The 22,500-nt window shown below is 37.1% G+C and overlaps 1 protein-coding gene across 8 annotated transcripts in view; it reads left to right on the top strand.

Annotated features, from left to right (window-relative positions):
• LOC144967657 (ralBP1-associated Eps domain-containing protein 1-like) overlaps positions 1–22,500 on the top strand; it is a 73,834-nt gene that overhangs the window by 139 nt on the left and 51,195 nt on the right. For all 8 annotated transcript variants that reach the window (XM_078905186.1, XM_078905184.1, XM_078905182.1 and 5 more), the window contains exons 1-2: positions 1–175; positions 11,847–11,970. The exon at positions 1–175 is cut by the window's left edge and continues 139 nt beyond it. In XM_078905186.1, the coding sequence (XP_078761312.1) occupies positions 26–175; positions 11,847–11,970 (274 nt within the window). In that variant the 5' untranslated portion in view covers positions 1–25. The remainder of the gene's footprint in view (positions 176–11,846; positions 11,971–22,500) is intronic.

Below are 22,500 nucleotides of genomic sequence, written 5' to 3'. Positions count from 1 at the left end.
TTAGCTGATATAAACTATATTTTCAATGGAGGCACTTAAGCTTGGTGATACAGAGCAGCAATATTATGCTGAGTTGTTTCAAACCTACGATGTTGAAGGAAGTGGAAAAATCACTGGAGCAAAAGCTTCCGAACTTTTCTGTGCTTCTGGTCTCAACTCCGAAACATTGAGACAGGTTAGAGAGAACCCTTTATATTTCCGCCTCTCTTTATACTTGAATTGAGATATATAATTCAGGTTTTCAAATGTAACAAGCATGATGATAAAAATCTTGAGTCAGTGATTTTTTCCCCTTTCACTTTCATTTTCATAAAGTAGGTACTTTGGTAAAAAATTCAAATTGGATTGAGCTCAATGAAACCTATATCATTTTAAAGTGCTTTTCAACACGATTCTAATGATACCAAAATTGTGAAAATCAGATAAGCAGAAGAAAAGTTATGTTAGTTTAAAGGCTGAAAAATGGTCTTCTATTTGCCTTTGTTATTTACTGACGGACTTTGTGACCTGAAAAGTGTTGCATTTCCGGTAGTAACCACCATTTGGATTTCAAAACTGGTCTAAAATGGCCGCTAATATTTGAGTAAGGATTTTGCTGGAACGAATTTCATGGATGCGGTATACAACTTTCCCCTGAATTTAATTTTATATAAAAGTTAAAATGTTAAATAAACGAGCCAGCATGAAATTTTGATTTACCAAGTTCTAATCTTTTAATTATCCAAAGCTAAATTATACCCTATTTTATCCATAATCAAAAGTTATACTAAATTGTCATTGATTTTAAAATAAACTACACCAAACGATAGAGTAATTTCTCCTGAAGAAAATAAGACATCAATCATTAAAATCCATCCATAAACAAAAAATCTATGGAACTTTTTCTGAGACCCATCACTCAAAAGTCCAAAAAATCGGGTCACAGCCACTAGCCCATTTATCGGCTCCCTGCTGGAGGGCCAAATGGACGTTTACCAAAGTACCTACATAAAGTAAAGTCATGTCATAATTATAGTATATAGAGAGGTGGGCCTTTGGCCTACCAACCTCCGCTGCACGTCCAACTCGCCTTGAGCATGCATTCACGTAAAATATAAAGATTTAAAAAAAAAACCTACCTCTGTTTCAAAAACTAGCATCTTTCAACTTTCTAAGAAACATTTTGATTTTTCAGAACTTTAGTTCGTTAAAAAATACCGGCCAATCTGACCCGTTGAGTCGAATGAAAACGAAATTTTGTTGTTTACACGGTTCAAAGGAAATGCCGTAAATAAGCTTTCATGGACTTCCTGTGTTGTTTTTACAGTGTCACGTGACCGTTTTGAGAAATTTGTCGTCTGCTACAAATAATTAGACTTAGACCGGTAGGGGGTAGATATTTTCGTTGGAGCAGAGAAAAAGTGAGTATTATTTCTTGGACTTGTAGAGAGGCCTAGGGTCCACCAGCAGTCAAGTTGATTGAATAAAAGAAAAAAAGGCTTTTTTTATCCGCCGCCACCACCACCGTGAGAGTGGAGAGGGGAGGGGGGGGGGGGGGGGTTGCATGATGAAGACGAAAGGGAGACGTGTCGCTTGGTGACGTAGAGCATGTCAACGATGCTGGCAGATGTTCTTAACCCCTTAACAGCGAAGCAAATTTTTTGCTTTCAGATAATAGTTTGCTTTTATCTTTATTATTGTTAACGGAGAATACAGCTTTTCCACCAAGAGAGCAGTCAGACTATCGCAACTCGGACTTCAATTGTCTATAATCGTTTTGCCGTTACTTGTCTTTTGATGAAAGAGGATTTGGTGTTAGGTCAAAGATCGAATTTGGCTGCTAAAGGTTGCATTGCTACTGGGTTTGCTCTCCCCCTCCTCCTTTTTTTCTTCTTTTTTTTTCAACTTAGTATTGTTGATTGCTATTTCCTTTTTTTATGATTAGCAAGTGCTGTAGGAGTCTCACAGGATGCAGGAGTACTGCAATTAACCCTTTGCCAGATACATTGATTTTTTTGTTTTCAAATAATAGTCGTCATTTGTATTATTTTTTAACGCAGAAAAAAAAAAAACGTTTCCACCATAAGAGCAGTAAGAATATTGATAAAAAGCGCTTTGAGCACGTTGGGTGGATATTGCCCTATATAAAAGCCCAAGTTTTTAAATTGTAATTTGTTTTTTGTCTTTTGATGAAAACGGTAAGATTTTATTTTTGGTCCAAGTAAGATTGATATTCGCCTTTAAAAGGTTGTTGTTTTGTTTTTTCAGGGTTTTTTTTGTTTTGTTTTTCAAATGCGGATACGCTGCTTCTTCTTTTTTTCTCCTCAACTGGCAAGCTATCGCTGTACTTACCCGCATGGCTTGCACACACAAAAGGATACATCTAGGTCACAAAACCTTACATCCAGGTCACAAAATCAGACAACTAGGTCACACCTCAAGACATCTCTGTTTCGTTTGTTCCAAGATAGCAAAACAAACCAGACGTCTTGGAGTTCGAAAGAGCTTTCCATAAAATATTTGGTATTTGCAAGACCCCCAGAAACCAATTCCCTATACAGCTCTTGTGCACGGTTACTTATGACCTTGATTTCTTTCGTACCCACCCCCAAAATCCCACTTATTGTGTGTTATAGGCAGAACATAATAAATAGCTGGGCTGCCACGTGCGTGACTAAATTGGCCAAAGAGAGAATCTATACTTTGGCATTAGACACCAATTACTTGATGTCTTGGTTTTTAATCCTAGCCGAGTGAGAGAGAAAAAACAAAACAATCATACATGTATCTGCAAACAGCAGAACGTTTTCATTTTACATTGAGATGGGAAGGGATAACACTATGATAAGAAAGAAAGAGAGAGAGAGAGAGAGAGAGAGAGAGAGAGAGAGAGAGAGAGAGAGAGAGAGAGAGAGAGAGAGAGAGAGAGAGAGAGAGAGAGAGAGAGGGGCGGGGGGGGGGGGGGATAGTAAGGGTGAATGGGAAAAGATGAAAGAAACAACGGGTTGCCTGATGACGTAGATCAAAGGATTGTTACAGCGGTGTTCACGGAGCGTACTTCGTGAAATTTTAACCTTTTACAGTGACACTGATTTTTTTCTGCAGATTGCTTATGCGGAATAAATCGTTTCACCAAGAGAGCAGTAGTAAGAGTATATTTCGACTCGGGCTTCAAGTAAACTATAAATCCCAAAGCTTGTCTTTTAATGATAACATTTAGACTAAGATCTGGAGTTTGGGGAGTGTAAGATGGGATCTCGCCATTAATGGTTAAAATTGTTTTGATTAACACACACACACACACACACACGCGCGCGCGCGAGGTCACGACAGCGAGGACCATCACTGACAGAATGTTGCAACGGTAAACCGGTTTACGTGTACATAGATCCTGAGGCTAGATGCCCCGTTACCGTGTACGTAGGCACTCCCAAAAAAAAAAAGAAGAAAGAGAAACACACACACACATCCTCTACGAACTAATTTTGCGCACCAGTTTTTACTGCACTTATGCACCAAATTGCATACCTATCTATGGACACTTTTTTCCGTATCTTTTTCTCTATAAACTTTTAAAAAAACCTTTGTTTTGCGCGGCAGGCGGCAGGCACCAACCATTGGACAGATGAAAAACACACACGATTTAGCGAGGAATGAATCATGAAAATATTTAGGATATAATTTCAAACACAACTTTTGAAATTCATCAAGGATTGTCCAGTACCGAATGTTTTTTGATAGAAAACAAATGTATCTTCAAATCTAAACTGCTTTTGACGGTAAGCGGTAAGTTTTTTATTTATTTTTCTGTCCAAACGAATGATTTGTCCTGGTATAGAAGCTAAGTATTGGTAACACCGGCGCACCTCTCTAGTTATAGTAATAGTCATAAGATAATTTTCATCTCGCAACTGTCTCTATTAACTGACACTATTTCTAGTCAAGACTGGAATAACAATCAATAACATTCGGATTCATGAAACCACTAAAACTAAAACTTCTATTATTTTCGAAAGGACTATGGAGATATCTTTCATCCATCATCATATTCACATCATCAACAAATCAACAAATAGGTCTACACATTGCTTCATTACTACTACATATTCCACTTCACCACCAAACAAGCATCCACACCCACAATTACAATATTTACAATTGCTCACAAATTAGGAATTTACAATATGAGCAGAAGTATACCATGAATAAATGAACGTTAATGTAAATTATGATTGAATCATCATTTTCATTTAGCTAAGGCAGTGTCTATGTACACAGTAGCCTTGCACCTAGCCCCAGAATCTACGTACACGGTAGCCTTGCACCTAGCCCCAGAATCTACGTACACGGTAGCCTTGCACCTAGCCCCAGAATCTACGTACAGGGTTACCGGGCTGGGCTGCCACATGCGTGACTAAATTACACCTATTACCTGATGCCTTGGTTTTTAATCCTAGCCTAGTGAGAGAAAAAAAACAAAACAATCATACATGTATCTGCAAACAACAGAACGTTCTCATTTTACGAGATGGGAAGGGGAAGGGATGACACTATGACAAGAGAGAGAGAGAGATGGGCGGGGGGAATGGGAGGATCGTAAGGGGGAATGGGAAAAGATGAAAGAAACAATGGGTTGCCTGATGACGTAGATCAAAGGATTGTTACTCGGGGGTTCACGGAGCGTACTTCGTGAAATTTTAACCTTTTACAGTGACACAGATTTTTTTCTGCAGATTGCTTATGCCGAATAAATCGTTTCCACCAAGAGAGCAGTAGTAAGAGTATATTTCGACTCGGGCTTCAATTATTCTATAAATCGCAAGGCTTGTCTTTTAATGATAACATTAAGACTTAGATCTGGAGTTTGGGGATTGTAAGATGGAATCTAGCCATTAATGGTTAAAATGTTTTGATTAAAAAAAAAAAAAAGACACACACACACTAGCGCGCACAGTCACGACCATAGAGAATAGCGAGGACCATCTATTGCTTGTGTTGCAACCATGACGTAACTCTAGTCGGCCATGGTTGCAACGGTAAACCAGTTTACGTATACGTAGATCCTGAGGCTAGATGCCCCGTTACCGTGTACGAAGTCTCTCCCAAAAAAAAAAAAAAAAATAAAAGAGGCACACACACACACACCCTAGAAAGAGGAGCTACGACACACACACACACACACACACAGAGTCTCGCATCCGCTAGGAACTAATTTTGCGCACCAATTTTTACTACACTTATGCACCAAATTGCATACCTATCTAGGAACACTTTTTTTCCGTATCTTTTTCTCAATAAACTTTTTAAAAAACCTTTGTTTTTTTTTTGTTTTTTTTGCGACGGCACCTTGAAAACAGACGTAAGCCTCCACGATTTCGCGAGGAATGAATCATGAAAAAATTTACGATATAATTTCAAACACAACTTTTGAAATTCATCAAGGATTGTCTAGTACCGAATGTTTTTTAATAGTAAACAAATGCATCTTCAAGTCTAAACTGCTTTTAACGGTAAGCGTTAAGTTTTTAAAAAATTTTCTGTCCAAACGAATGATTGGTAAGGATAAAGAAGCTAAGTGGTAACCTCGGCGCAGCTCTCTACATAAATGGATACTGTAAATCATTGTCCTTGACTACAATACGAGTCACTCAAGACGATACTTCTTTTTAAAACTCGTGCTGACTTTCTGACCCCTTACCTTATGGTGCCCACTTCCACTTCCACTTACCTTGTACGTAGATTCTGGGGCTAGGTGCCTGGTTACCTTGTACGTAGATTCTGGGGCTAGGTGCAAGGCTACCGTGTACGTAGACACTCCATTTAGCTAAAGTAGTCTGTTTCCTTTGCCTTTGCCTTTGCCTTTTTGCACCATTGAATTCTCTCAGACTCAGATTGCGGTTACCCTCATCCGCATATGATCAAAGACAATGTCCTCAGAATGTAAGGTGATAATAGTGATATTTTTTCTCCCAAAAGAGAACAAAGGTGAAAGATTTGTTAACAGAAGACATGATCAGTTTACCCTTTAATGACAAGTGGACTTTTTCCAACAGTAGTTTTCCCCAATATCAATCACAATCTAGTTGTCTGAAATCAATCAGCTGCCTTACCCGTCTATAAAACAGACCACATCTAACAAAAATTCCCATGCATATAGAGTAGATTTAGGCTTACCGGCCACACAAGCTTTATCCGTGGTTCTCTCAGAGAATGGAAGTCTGCTGGCCAGAAATATGACCAAGGCTGTATAGTGATGTCCTAAAATGTAAAGCTCAAGTGGCCGGTTTCAGGTGAACCAGCCGATTTTGCACCCTAAGCAGTCTTATCCATATTCTCCGTGCAAAATGTTATTCGTGACATTTTGGTAGTACCGGCCACTTATGGAACTTTAAGGTCCAACTGGCCACCCATCTTGGGCAAACCGGCCACCCTACACAGATGTTGAAAATTGCTGTTTCTTTTGTTTATTTAATAGTTTTCAGTTCATAAACAGTTAAAGCAGATCCATAGGCTCAGTTGGTAAAATATATGCCGGGTCTTTGGTCAATTTAGGGTTCAATTCCAGCACTCCAAGGACTTTGAAGGACTCTTTCCATAAATTGGCAGAATGTTTCCTTCCCCCAAGATGACTGCCATATATATTCATAAGTAGCTAGACTAGATCTAGACGTCTAGATAGATAAATAAACCGTTTATGTTCATTTTCAACAGAGAAAGTCAAAAATAATTTATTCGAAACAATTAATAGGGTACATAATCATAACGCAATGGAATAACATGTCACTTGCACAATTTACACACGAATGTGAAAACACTGATATCCTCCTCATTCATCCCCAGTATCTTCTCTCTCTCTCTTTCTCTCTCTCTCTGCCAGTACATCCTCTGTGGTACCACCTCCCACACTTGCACCCAATCCATCCATCCAGGTCCCTATCACTTCCACAAAAATCACATAAACTTTCATCTTTGTCATTCACACCACACAACTCATCAATATCCATCTCACCGCCCGACCAGTCTCGTCGCAATTGAAGACGTTACTTGGGGGGGGGGGGGGGGGGGGGGGGCTTGGTAATGTCAATGCCATTTGACATTAGCTATGTCCGCATGTTGTGGATACCCATGTATCTTTCCTTCTGATACCTGAGCACATTATTCCCCAAGGGACATCGCTTTTCTCTCCCACACCTCCCCCTTGTGTCGCTCCATAAATGCCTTGTACCAGTAATATCCTGGCTTGTTGTCTTTGAAGGGGGTCTCTCTGCCTTTAGCATTTAGTATTCTCTGCACCTCCAGGCACAGCTACTCCCTGTCCTTCCCTTCACCTGCCCTGGCACAGACCACCATCCACTTAACTACAGTGGAACCTCCCGATAACGACATGCCACGGGACCGAGTTTTTATGTCGTTATCCGGAGGTGTCGTTATTTAGAGGTTTCCAAGATGGCGGACAAAGTGGGCGTGGTAAGGCCCGCGGGACCAGATTTTATTAACATTGACAAAACAAACAAAACATTGTAGTGTATTCCTCTTAGAGGGTTCTTGTGCGTGTGTCTGGATGAGACTTTTAGGTGATCTGAACTGAGTACACTGATAGTGTGCTCCTGGAATCTACATCTGTTCCCTATTTAAACCATTCCCCTTTGTCTTACTTTTTCTTATGTCATTTCAATTGTAAATATAGAATGTTTTTTTACTATCCAATTTTCTTCCTTTTTACTGGCGCTGATATGACATAGATGTGTCACAAGCGCTGTAAAACCCTTTAAAACAAACAAAATTCCTCCTCCTCCTCCCACAAAAACACTACTACTACTACTACTACTACTACTACTACTACTACTACTACTACTACTACTACTACTACTACTACTTCTACTACTGCTACTACTACTACTTCTATCACCACATAATATCACATTTTCCAAGATTTTGTGTTTACTTGCTTACACTTACATTTATACCTTGGTTTTTATTAATGCATATCAGCCAAGATTCGTCAAAAAAAAGCTGCCTTCTCATTGGTTCAAGCAGTTTTTATAAACTTTTGAGTACTCAAACTCGGTATTTTTAGTATCAGATATCTACGAAAACTGCCGAAAATCGCCAAAATGATGTCGTTATTCGGAGGTTTTATCAAAAAGTGCGTCGTTATTTGGAGGTTATTTTTACTGGTCTTAAATAGAAAAAAAATCGGGACCACGGGTCAATGTCGTTATCAGGAGGTTGTCGTTATTAGGAGGTGTCGTAATCGGGAGGTTCCACTGTAGGTTTTTCTCCTCCTCTGCGGCCAACACTGTCTGAGATACCCTATGGATAGGGTATTTTCCGGCCATCTTGTCCATCTTGGCATCAAGTGCAGCATCCACACTCGCTTGAGAATACTTTGATCTTGGCATCTTGGTGCCTGTAACAATGCGAAAAAATGAACTTTATTTAGATATTTGAACTCTGTTTTCATAAACTGGCTAGTCTAATAATGTAAAGTTTGCTTTTACAACGGTGAACATAATATAATTTTATAATAATATTAATCATGATAAACATAGACTAGTCAACAGAAATACAAGGAAAGCATTGCAACAAATAATATTATAGACGTCCAGAATAATAATAAACAACTTAATCAACCCGGCCGGTTTCACCAAAATCGTTTTAATATTCTTTGGTCAAACCGGCCACCCCCCAATGGGGCTAAAATGAAGCCCGAACACTGCCAGACGATCTAACCACAATCAAACGATCCTAAAATAGCATGCAGTGCAGTGGTTGAGCTGGAACTCCTTTATAAACACGTATAAATAGCTTAAATAGCAACTTCCTTCCACACCTTGCAACCCATAACAAAGAACGGGATACTTACGTTTTGTGAGAAATATCTCGATGTAAACAAGTTTCTGTACCTTCTCCTGGATTGCTCACACTGAAACGGCGAGAAGAACGTCCCACGAGACGTCTGCTTGGTTAGTTGAAATATGCACCGGGAAATAAAACGAAACAAAAGGAAATTAGACATAGAGTCTGGTAGCGGCCGGTTTGGCCTGAATCTGCTCTAGGCACAAGTCCACTAATATTCTTTTTTTTTTTTTAATATAAAAAAAGTTAAAAAGTAAAAATGTTCAAGGAGGAGGCAAGCACGTCATGATCACTCTATAAAGACAATATATGGAAATATTTTAAATGGACCTAATAATGCTCGGCAACGATTAGGATATTCATTGCCCTACAGGCACCCCTCTTTATATCGAAATCAGACCTGCCAACTCTCCAGACTTTATTGCGAAATTTCTGATATTTGTTGTCATTCCATATAACTCTATCTTCCACTTCCAGCTGTTTTCCAGATTTTTCAGAAAAATGGTCATAAATCATCAACATCGTCATAATTTCAACCACCACATTTATCATCATTATCAGGCCTCTGTTTAGATTCCAGATTTGTCCAAAAAATTCCCCAAATTTTGTTTCTGAAAAGCAGACCTGCCAACCAGTACGATTAATCGTATTTTAGTACGATTTTGGGACCCCGAATACGTGGATACGATTTTCGTGGATTTAATACGATTTTTTAAAAGATATGTGATGTGAATGATATTGATGATGCATTGATACACACGTGTCGTACACCAACTGTTAACTGTGTTTCTGAATGAATGATGCATCACATTTAATACTATAGTTATCATTTCAGTTGCTTATATGATGCCGGTTTTCACCAATATTTTTCTTTTACATTTTTGAGGATTTGCATAGAATTATGCATATAAATATAAGCTTGTTTTATACTTTAAATAGTCTCAGACCAAATTTAAACTTTTGCCACTTATTAAATAGAAAATTCTAAGTGAAAATTTAATTGAACCAACATCTCTGACTTTGAAACCTTCAATTAAAAACTGTATTGCTAATTAACTTAAACATAAATGGGTTATTTCCCTTTATAATAACTAAAATTACTCTGTATTTTGATTTATAAAATTTATAATGATCTTTTTTTCCTTAATTATTTTGTACGAGTCTTGAACTACAAAGTGGGCAGCTTTAGGAACAGTATTTGGTTCAAAATGAATTCTCCATAACCGTTTTAGAAGTATTTAACTTGTCTTTGCATATTACTTACTTGACTTAGATGCCTTTCGCGTCTCGACCGAAAGATCGGGTCGCCTTGGCTGTTTCCAGTATTTCCTGTGTGAGGTGTCTCCAATATTGCCGGTCCTCTGCTAGGGTTCTCAGATTTTCAAGGTCCCCTGCCGTTATGAGACTAATGCTTTGTCCTTGCATATTACATACTTAGGAATTTCCCATTATTTGACCTAGGAAATAGTAGGAGGAGGAGGAGGAGTGAATGCTCAAGAAAAAAAAAAAAAAAAAAAAAGAGAGAGAGAGAGAGAGAGAGAGAGAGAGAGAGAGAGAGAGAGAGAGAGAGAGATCATTAGATAACATATATGGAAAATATCTTGCCACTGTTGCAAAATGTCATGTATTGAATTTAAGACCACTCTCCCAAATATTATATCTCAAAACTTACTCATGAATTCTCCATAACCGTTTTAGAAGTATTTAACTTGTCTTTGCATATTACATACTTAGGAATTTCCCATCATTTGACCAAAGTGGTAGTATTAGTTGGATGTAGTAGTAAAAGTAGTAGTAGTAGTAGTAGGGAGGAGGAGGAGGAGTGAATGCTCAAAAAAAAAAAAATAAAATAAATAAAATAAAAAAAAGAGAGAGAGAGAGATAGATGGATCATTAGATAACATATATGGAAAATATCTTGCCACTGTTGCAAAATGTCATGTATTGAATTGAAGACCACTCTCCCAAATATTATATCTCAAAACTTACTCATAACTGATTTACTGGGCTAGCAGATATCACCATCACAAGTTCATTTGGTACATCAGCATCGTCCCCACATCATCATCTCTTACCACCACTATCATGGCATCACCACTTCTACAACCGCCATCACAGCATTGTCACTGCCACAACCACCACCACATCACTTCTACCACCACTGCCACCACAGTTTCATCATCACCACCACCACTAGAGCACCATCGCTACAACAACCACCACTTCTTCCACTGACACTAGCATCAATACTACGTACATGTTTGGGGCCTTTTGGTCATTTTTTTATGAGTGTTTCGAAAGCAATTTCCTTAGATATTGCAATTTCTGAGCCTTATGCTAATTTAAAATGGTCATTGAGTTTTAGTTTCTTGATAAATTGATAATTTTGTAATCACTAGAGATTGCTTGAATGATGAAGATCAGAGTTTATTTTGATTTGGGTTTGGTGTTAGCTTTTATATAAATTTGTGTATAGTGCGCAGTTTTTTTTCACTCACGCGGACAATATACACTTTTTTGCTAAAAAATACACTTTTTAGGGTTATAGAATACATTTTTCATCCTGGGAAGGTTGGCAGGTCTGGAAAAGTTGGCAAGTCTGAAGTTTTACTGTTCTTGCTAATACCAATAACTATAGTAACTATAAGAACCACTTAAGTAACGCTTAGAAGAATCCTTAAACATTTTGGGGGTGGGGTCTTTCAACCTCCCATGGTGGGCGGGTAGGTCATTCTTGATTGAACCATCCCCCTGTTTTCATTTTCTGGTTGCTATTTGTCTTGGAATAAGATAACTTGGTTTTGTCCTAGCCCTGGCTGGAGTCTTTGGCTCAGAGGGCAGTCAAATGTACATTATTAGTTTTAGGAGATGATCTTTATTTTCCTTGTAAATCATCTCCCTTTATTCTTTTAATTGCAAATCTAGAATTTTTTTTTTACAAAAAAACAAAACAAAACAAAACAAACCCAAACAAACTTAAACATGTCAGGACATTTTTTTCTTTTCAGATCACAGAGCTTTGTGGAGCCAAAAGATTGGGGCATTTTGGCCGCAGTCAATTTTACATTGCACTCAAACTAGTGGCCATTGCCCAAGCTGGATTACCTGTCAAACTAGATTCTCTCAATTCTGGTGAGTACGGACATCTTGTCTTTAACTCCCTCTTTTTGGTCTTCACTGCCCTGTTCACATTGTGTAGCCTTTCATTGATTAACTACATTTTATATTTATCTCAATACAAGATGATATTCAAACTTTTTGTACACGGAAATCTCAAAATAACAGCAATTCGGTATAAAATATTTTACAAAATATTACCTATGAGTCCACTTTGTAAACTTTGAGTCAAATAGAAATTGAAATGTTTTTAAAGATGAATGCATTTTCCTAACATTGAAATGAAAGAAAACCCAGCTAGAATTGTTTAGATTTGATTGTTTATAATGTAAAGTCTGTTTCCGGGTTAATCTCAACCTCATACAATTGAGTCTGGCGATCATATATTACTTCTTCTTCTTCTTCTTCTTCTTCTTCTTCTTCTTCTTCTTCTTCTTCTTCTTCTTCTTCTTCTTCTTCTTCTTCTTCTTCTTCTTCTTCTTCTTCTTCTTCTTCTTCTTCTTCTCCTTCTTTCTCTGTTATGTAGAAACTTCAAATTAGAAAACCGAACTACACATTTAATTTTTTAAAAAAGATTAGAAGATAAAAAAAGAGAAATTGATGAAGGATTCTCAAACTTTTGGAGCTTGAGGATGTTGTTGAATACTTAGTGATACCAACTGATAGAAAATGTCTGGGCTGTCAAATTCCATAGCATCAGGTGGTAGGCCATTCCATAGTCTATTAGATGATGGATAGAAAGGAGGACTTGAGGTGGGTGTTCGATCTTGATGTGTGGGAATCATTATTTTATATGCACATTTGATTGGATCATCTCACTTTATCAATACTAGAGCATCTTACTAACTAACCTGTATAATCCTGGTTATACTTTGAAGTTTCATTTTGGTCTCTCAGTGATTGGGTGGTTGTTTGTAATAATAGATCTTGTCAAAAGTACTATTTGATAGATCATTCACCCAATACCGCATCCCCTGTTCAGAATCTGGGAGCAGATAACGATTATTAAGACTATAGTAGTTCTGTGGGACTATTGGGTTTACTTTGTTCATCAGTAACCTTTTTATTAGGAAGGGGTGGGGGTGGAAGGACTTTTTATTTGGGCATTACATTGGTCACAGTCTAGTAATCTTGCCTTCTGGATGACAACATTACTGGGTTATCAGTTTGAGTTGATTATTCAATGAAGACGGTGCTGAGAGAGGGTATTAATAGGGGAAATTTTAAGTGGCAGGATAAAGGAAAGATTTGTTTCTGTTCATTTCTGAATAAGAATTCCTTGCTACATTTTACATACATTTTCTTGACCGTTAACATCCTGCTGGTTTAGGCTTTAGGCTGTTCCCCACCCAAACCAAAAGAGACAACGCCTTCCTGATCTTTGATTTGATACCCAATCAGATATAACACTGATAATATAAAATGTCGTACTTGAATGAAATGCCTTTTGTTATAGTACCCTGAAATCAAAGACACAGCGTAAACATGACTTGCTTTGTTCAATGGCAATCAAGATGGTTGATAGAACCAGTCAGACAAAGATGTTCAAGAGTCTAGATCAGTTTGCATGGATTTGTCATTTACAATTACACAGGTTGCCTATTTTTGGTTGTTGTTTACATCGAGAGGCATGTCTCTGAACCCAATTTGGAATCATATGGTTGCTATTACTATTACACAATTATTTGATTAGTATTGAGTATTGTTTTACTGTTATGTTCTCTGTGAAAGAAGGTGACTATTACTATTACTTTTACAGAGGAGGTGATAAATTTGATGGGTAATGCTAACAGTGGAAGTAATAGATACACAACAGTAGTGATTCATTGTAATGAAAGGCAGGTTATTTGATGGTGACCACTGTGTAATATTATGTTAGAATTGACATACTCATCCATGTTTGCGGGTGGTTGGATGGGAGCATCACCCTTGAATCATATACCTATGATGTTCGCATGGGTGTACGATCCGATAGTGGTGTCGTTTCTTTTCTCTTTACTAGCCTATCCTGCTTCTTTGGTTTGTGATTGTATTTTTGACAGGGGATATTTTTTTCCTGTAAATCCTCTGCCTGTTTGTTCTTGGTTATTTATAATTTAGCTTATGATATCTTTAGGTTATGATTTTGATTGACATTTGTACTATTTTTGTTAGATTGTTTGTTTTTTTTGTTTCAGCGGTCTCTCATATAACCTCAATTGTGTTGGAAGAGACCTAAAGCAACAAACAAACATCCATGTTTGGTATTTTATTATTTTTGACGCTGTTGTAATCATTTTTGGAATTAAATAAATGTGTCATTATTTGTGGCCCTATGTCTCCTTCAGGTTTTATGTCTCTGTTGCTACACACTTGTCTCACTCAAATGAGTGAATATGTGTTCATTTTCTATCAATAACTCTTTTGCAATAACCGATGAACACACTTTTCTCTTCTTTGTCAAAAGTCAATATAGATTATATTCAATACAGTTGGACTTGCACAATCAGCATGGTGTATAGAAACCTTTTCTAATAAGCTTTAACCACAAAAGCAGGTTGTTTTGTCTTGCAGATGACCTCAAATTCTTTCTTTGTTATCCTCAAAATGAAATGAAGATTTTTTTCTCATCAGTTTTGATGCTGGTCCGAGGCATAAGACATGTATTTATATTAAACCACTTGAATTCATTCATCTTCCCGGCTCTGCCATATAAAAGTCTACTGTTCAAATTTCAATTTATAAAGATATATTATCACATATTAACATAATTATTAAATAAGTTTACTTGATATTTCAGAAAATTCAATTTCATTTTTAAAAAATCTTTTTATATAAACAATTGAAAACAAATGATCAAAAGCAAAACACATTTAGTCAATGTGTTGAAATGATGAATTCTTAAGACAAACCAGATTTGATGTGCATAATTATGATGAGAAACCTGGCAGTGGCATATGGCTATCAGAGAGTTTTCTTCCAGGGTTAAATTACCAAAGAATATCCAAATCACTGACAGTTATAACGCTTTTGACACTTTAAAAGATATTATTATCTTTAATAATGGTGGCAGATTCTCATCCTCAGTCATGAAATGAAGCAAGTAGGGCTGTTTTTCAACCTTGAAAAGTTTTGTTGCATGAAATTAGAGGGTAATTTTGTGGAGTGAGCTATTATGACAGGTGGCCAATGCATGAGGAAGTTGTAATTTATTTTGGGGTGCAAAGAAAAACTGTCTTGAATTTATGTAATAGATATGCATGAAGTGTTTACAGGGTTTTATATGATCTAAAATTATCACAAGCTCGTAAAAACATGTTTAATTCGATGTAGGTTGTAAGCAATGCCGTTTGCTTGGACAGTGTTATTATAATATAAGATATAAAATGTGCTGTTTCATCAACCAAACACTTCAAACCACACTTCATGTCCTATAACTCCTTCGCTTTGTCTATTGATGATACTGTTCACTAACACCAGTCTAAAACAGAAATACATTGGATTTATTACATAATGATTTTCATTGCTCCTCTATTATTATTATTCTATTTAGAAAAAATGGAGGTCCTTGTGGAAATAATCTTGTATGTCTATTTTTATATCTTTTATCATAAAGTAATTGCTTATTATATCAACCCTCCCCCCCCCCCCCCCAAAAAAAAAAAAAACAAAAAAAAACAACAAAACAAACAAAAAACAAAACAAAAAAACCCACACAAAAAAAATAACAAAACAACAAAAACAAAACAAACAAATAACCAAAAAAGCATCCCATGAACTGACAAAATATTTTATTTACCATGTATAAGCAGAATGAGACAATGTCTTGATCTCGAACCAAGAAAGATATCAATGTCGTCAGTTATTCTAATTAGGCTTGATGATTGAGATTGTAATGCTCTTTGAGTAAGTTTCCCAAATTATGCGATAGAAAGATTACAATACGTTCAAAATAAAGCTGGTTGCCAGAATGATATCTTTGATCTGAATAACTGGCCACATTGTTTATGCCTATTTTATAAGGCCTTCATTGGCTGCCAGTCAGAAATGTCATTGGTGACTTCAAGATCCTTTGTCACGCACATATTGTAATACCATTTGAATGATATCTCCTCTGTAAACCTAAGAATCATAGGGGATGTTTTAACATCTGCCCAATCACTTCCGTCATATTTTATACCTTTTCTCAAATGATGCTCAATAAATATTCTTCCTTCAGTTCAGTTCGTTATCTTGTATAATGTAGAATGTAACAGTAACAGCTCCTATTTTAAAGAGGGGGACTGGCATTACTTTTAAATTCAGATCCAACCCATCTTAAAGTTAAAGTGCCTTTAGAAAGCACCTTAAGTACTGAAATGTTTGAGTTTGCATAATTTTAGTCTGAGTATATATTTTCTCTTTTTTATATTTGTCACAAAATGTGTAGTTGATTCTTCTTCTTCTTCTTCTTCTTCTTCTTCTTCTTTTTCTTCTTCTTCTTCTTCTTCTTCTTCTTCTTCTTCTTCTTCTTCTTCTTCTTCTTCTTCTTCTTCTTCTTCTTCTTCTTCTTCTTCTTTTCTTCTTCTTCTTCTTCTTCTTCTTCTTCTTCTTCCTTCCTATTATTATTATTATTATTATTATTATTATTATTATTATTATTATTATTATTATTATTATTATTATTATTATTATTATTATCATTATCATCATCATCATCATCATCATCATCATCATCATCATCATCATCATCATTATTATTATTATTATTGTTATTATTATTATTAATATCATTTTTATTATCACCATAAGTTACCTAGGTCTAGTTGTCGAAAATAAGGACAAAGAAGAAGAAATTAAACGTTGCCCGCAGCCCCGCCCCCGCGTTAGTGTTTGATTCGGTTGACTGCCCTCTGACCTCCTCCCTTTGTTTTTCCCACAAATGTCTTTGATGCATGACCTTAGGGATTTGACCTATTTATTTTCCGTTGGTGTTCAGGTCATGTCCTTCTTTCAAACAAAACATCTTACATCTGTACCTTTTGAACTTTGAACACTGTAGCATTTATATAGCGCGATATCCACCAAATGTGCTCAAAGCGATATACAAGGGGTCCCAAGTCAGCATCAGCACAAAACATGTAGAACGATACATGACGCCTGTTACTGCCAGGTACTCATTTTACATCTGAGTGCGGTGAGAGATATTTTTTTTCCAATGACTCAACTATGCTAGAGCGGGACTCAAACCCCAAACTCACCAGTTCAAAGGGCAAGTGTCATACCAAAGTTTGAAAGTCTATGTTTTAAAAATTGTGATAATAATAATAATAATAATAATAATAATAATAATAATAATAATAATAATAATAATAATAATAATAATAATAATAATAATAATAATAATAATAATAATAATAATAATAATAATAATAATAATAATAACAATAATAATGATACTAATGATAATAATAATAAAAATAATGATAATGCTGAAAACTTATATAGCGCTGTAACTCCGAGACACCAGACTCTAAGTGCTGATAAAATAAAGGACAAACAAAATACATTTTTTTAAATGTCAAGGGGAAAGAAACTCCCTATTTTATAATGATATAGAGGCTGTGTCGTCTAAATGGCTTGGTCCGGGCGTCGGCTGGGTAGTTGGCTATGACATCTTAGACATAAAACATGAACGTGGATTAAATTCAATCCACAGATATCTATCTTAACTTACTGCATACAGTCAATATTACTAGACATCTGTGGTTAAAATCCCAGTTTTGTTTGGCCATGGTTAGTTGTCTCTGTTTATCGATGTGTGTGGTGTGTTGTAGCCGTGTGGTGGTGGTGGTGGTGGTGTGTGTGTGTGTGTGTGTGTGTGTGTGTGTGTGTGACACGGGACTTGATGATAGATTTATATTGACATGAAATACTCACTCATTCTACCGACGACTTTCATAATTCAATCACAATGAAAAGTCGTAAACTACGTACTCAGTCTACATCCATGTGGCCCATGGAGCCGTAATTTATAGCATTAAAAGGAGGACAGCAGAAATTGCTTACCCTTTATTTAGGACTCTAGTTTATCGCAAAGTACTCTCCGCCACAGCGAACTCACGCAGCTACCCACAATCACTGCCGGTTGAACAGGGGAGGGGGGGGGGGGGGGGAGAATTTTTGTTTAATCTTCGACTGCAACCGGGATCGATACCCGTCCCTTTGTGTACAAAGCGGGTGCTCTATCTACGTCATAAACCACTCTTTAAGATTACTAAGTGTTGTGGCTTTGACTTAAAGGTTGTGATTGTCTTTTTCATCGATGGAAATGTAACGTTAGCTTTTATACAACTCAGTCCCTTTCTGAGTGAAGCGAGTGCTCTCTCCACGTCATACATAAATCCCTCTTATAGATTGCTGTGGCTTTAAATAATAATAATAATAATGCTGAAAACTCATATAGCGCTATAACTCCGAGATACCAGACTCTAAGCGCTTAAATTACAAATTTACTTTGGCTGAAACATAATCGTTCACACACACAAGCACACACACATACACACACACACACACACACACACACACACAAACAACACACAACACAAACCAAACCTATCTTGCTTCTCATACCATCTACTAAAATCGAAACAGACAATGAAATAAAAAAATGTCTCTTTCATCCCGGGAAAAATAATATGTGCTTTTATACGAACCATGCTCAAAGCGTTTAACTAGGCCGGCGTCTGTGACACGGAGGACGCTTTTATATAATATAAATGGGCCTATCTAATTTTATTAAATATTTTTTTTTTCCTTTGGCGGAGAGAAAGCTGCTAACAGGCAACCGGTAATAATTTTATATTTGACACCTGATCACGATGCACTACCTCAGTCACGCATTATGTCTATAACAAAATGCTTGCTTAACTCTCTCCTTACCGATGATTTTCAGTATTTTCCCAAAATGACAGGCTTACCAAGCAGGAAAAAAAATTGATATTTTAAACTCAAAGAAGTTCTCTACAAAACAAATTTATGTTCTTAATTAAACGAGGATCATTCTTCAAAGTTTGTGATGTACAAAATAAATCTGAATTTTTAAAAAAATGTATATTGTATCGTAACAAATGTGACGATTTTGCTGTAGGTGGTAAGGAGAGAGTTAAGGCTAGGGCAATGTGTACATATATGCAGGTCTGACATCTGAACCCACTTATGGCCTAGTTTAACATTGTAATGGACAATATTTTGCGTCATTTTTTGAGGTTTCCATTACAACAATGAGCCCATGAGGAATTGGGTTATCAGACCTGCAAATAAATGCACGTGGGGCTAGAACGAATTTCTGATTTCTGTAATATCAGTCTTTGTCATAAATCGAAAATATAGCTTAACGCCTTTAAAAAAAAGCCCAACAAAACAAAACAAAACAAACAGACAAGGTTATAACGATATGGATTGTAACCTTATTCTATTTCTATTTTTTCCTGCAATACTGCCGTACCCTGGAAAAACCCATATTTAAAAATTTGGCCAGAAAACTCGTCCTTGAAATATCGATCGATTTAAATCGTGGCAAAAAAACAACAACTCAAACTTGGAATTAAGGAAGACCTCGCGAAGTCCCGGGTTTGAGAGATTTTTCCAAAACGAGGGTCATTAAATCGATCGATATTTGAAGGACGCGTTTTCTGGGCAAATTTTAAAATGTTTTTTTTTTCCAGATTACGACAGAATAGTGAACATCTGTTCTACTCTGGGAAAAAAAACAAAAAACAAAACAAAACAACAATAAACAAACCACATTTTAAAATTAAGACCAGAATACTCGTCCTTCCTAATCTCGTCGAACACTCTCAAACCTGGGACTTCTCGAAGTTTTCCTTGACCTCCCAGGTTTGAGAGATTTTTTAATCGATTGATATCTGAAGGACGAGTTTTATGGCCAAAATATTATTGTTATTTTTTAAAATAGTGCAACAGTCTTGTCATAACAAGACATACAAACTGATATAAATATGCGCATTCTAATGCACATACTACTTACTACATACAGTACACCGTCATTTTCTATAATAATAATACAAGTCACTTTATGAATCCAATCTGTTACTTGTTCCTATTCTACCTAGACCATAATACCTAATACTTTTGTTTACATCATCAAAATGTATACCCTTAATTGCATTGTGTATTATGTGTGTGTGAGTGTGATTGTTGTCTGTGTATTGATACTAGGCGTTTTGATAAGATACTCACAACATTCGCCAGCTCGATAAAATATACCAACACACTAAACTGTGTGTAACTTGTAACGTTTATTGTCTCGTCAACTTCGTTCCTTCTATAGGTAGAAGGATGGATTGGTAGGTTAAATATGTAGGTAGACAGAAAGAAATGAAGTGAGTAGGAAAGTGCCAGAAGACATAGAGAACCCGCGACCTTACTTTGTACGACAACTCCGCCTAGCCGGGGAGAGCGTGGCTCTGCTGTATGAGCTATCCACCACTCCACCGAATGTAGATAGATATTTAGATCAGCAGGCAGGCAAGCAGATTGACTGACTGACTGATTCACGGATGGGTGGATGGATAAATAACTAGATTGAATTATGTGACCAATCGTATCAAAACGGTTTGTTGTCGGCACGAATCTGAAACTGATGCTGGGAATGGAATTTGGAGTTTGACGAGTCAATTAACAAGTAGATTTTTGACCAATCAAAACATGGAATTTGTGACACACCCTCACACGTGTTCGGACAAACATAGTTGCTTGTTTATAAACAGTAACGTGAATGAAATCGACCAATCACTTATCATTGTTATTGTCTTTATACCACCGAATGGGTGACTAGTTATCACACGATTTTCTTGATCAGATAATAAACGTTTAAATTTACACATCGTTTTCTGTGTTAGTTCTATTGATCAAGCGGTTGAACAGTGGATATTTTACTGAATTAAAAATTCACCCCATACACCGGAGCATACTCAATGTCTCAATCGTTTCTATGTTATATGTTTGTGATGAGAATATTGGCTATTAAGCTTAACTGCTGGTCAAAATTACTTCGCGATGGTGGTGAACGAATCGGCGATCTCAAGAAGTGGGTGAGAGAGGGATCTAGAAATGACTTTGGGTTTGAAACGAATATTTTTGTGTTCGTGGATAGCTCACACGGTAGAGCCACGCTCTCACCTGCCAGGCGGAGTTGTCGTACCAATAAGGTCGCAGGTTCAAACCCCACCACCGCCGCGGAAAAAAAAAAAAATTTATTCTCTATTGTCTTCTGGCAGTTTTCTACTCACTTCATATCTTGTTACCAACATAAGTGCCTGCTCCACTCACTTTTCTGAATTAAAAATTCACCCCATACACCGGAGCATACTCAATGTCTCAATCGTTTCTATGTTATATGTTTGTGATGAGAATATTGGCTATTAAGCTTAACTGCTGGTCAAAATTACTTCGCGATGGTGGTGAACGAATCGGCGATCTCAAGAAGTGGGTGAGAGAGGGATCTAGAAATGACTTTGGGTTTGAAACGAATATTTTTGTGTTCGTGGATAGCTCACACGGTAGAGCCACGCTCTCACCTGCCAGGCGGAGTTGTCGTACCAATAAGGTCGCAGGTTCAAACCCCACCACCGCCGCGGAAAAAAAAAAAAATTATTCTCTATTGTCTTCTGGCAGTTTTCTACTCACTTCATATCTTGTTACCAACATAAGTGCCTGCTCCACTCACTTTTCTGAATTAAAAATTCACCCCATACACCGGAGCATACTCAATGTCTCAATCGTTTCTATGTTATATGTTTGTGATGAGAATATTGGCTATTAAGCTTAACTGCTGGTCAAAATTACTTCGCGATGGTGGTGAACGAATCGGCGATCTCAAGAAGTGGGTGAGAGAGGGATCTAGAAATGACTTTGGGTTTGAAACGAATATTTTTGTGTTCGTGGATAGCTCACACGGTAGAGCCACGCTCTCACCTGCCAGGCGGAGTTGTCGTACCAATAAGGTCGCAGGTTCAAACCCCACCACCGCCGCGGAAAAAAAATTTTTTTTTATTCTCTATTGTCTTCTGGCACTTTTCTACTCACTTCATATCTTGATATTTTACTTAAACACATAACATCGATAGTAAAATCTGTGTAGTTTGCTGTGTCTACCAATCACTGCCATTGTTTACATTATGAAGATTGTCCGAGAGGCGTGGTTATCTACGTGTCTATTCGATTAGATTTGGAAATAAATACTGTCAGTAGAGAGAGAGAGAGAGAGAGAGAGAGAGAGAGAGAGAGAGAGAGAGAGAGAGAGAGAGAGAGAGAGAGAGAGAGAGAAGGGGGGGGGTGTGCGTGTGTGTGAAAGAGAAAAATATGGGGGGAGGAGAGAGTGTGTGTGTGTGTGTGTGTGTGTGTGTGTGTGAGAGAGAGAGAGAGAGAGAGAGAGAGAGAGAGAGAGAGAGAGAGAGAGAGAGAGAGAGAGAGAGAGAGCGCACAGTGTTACCCACCCCCATGCGATACACGCCGTTTGCTGTCATGTCCCATAAAAGTTTATAATAAATTAGGGGAATCCCG

Source organism: Berghia stephanieae, chromosome 3, assembly GCF_034508935.2.
Source record: "Berghia stephanieae isolate SIO BIC M18660-M18661 chromosome 3, UCSD_Bste_1.3, whole genome shotgun sequence".
NCBI classification, from domain to species: domain Eukaryota; kingdom Metazoa; phylum Mollusca; class Gastropoda; order Nudibranchia; family Aeolidiidae; genus Berghia; species Berghia stephanieae.
This window is presented reverse-complemented; position numbering and strand designations above follow the sequence as displayed.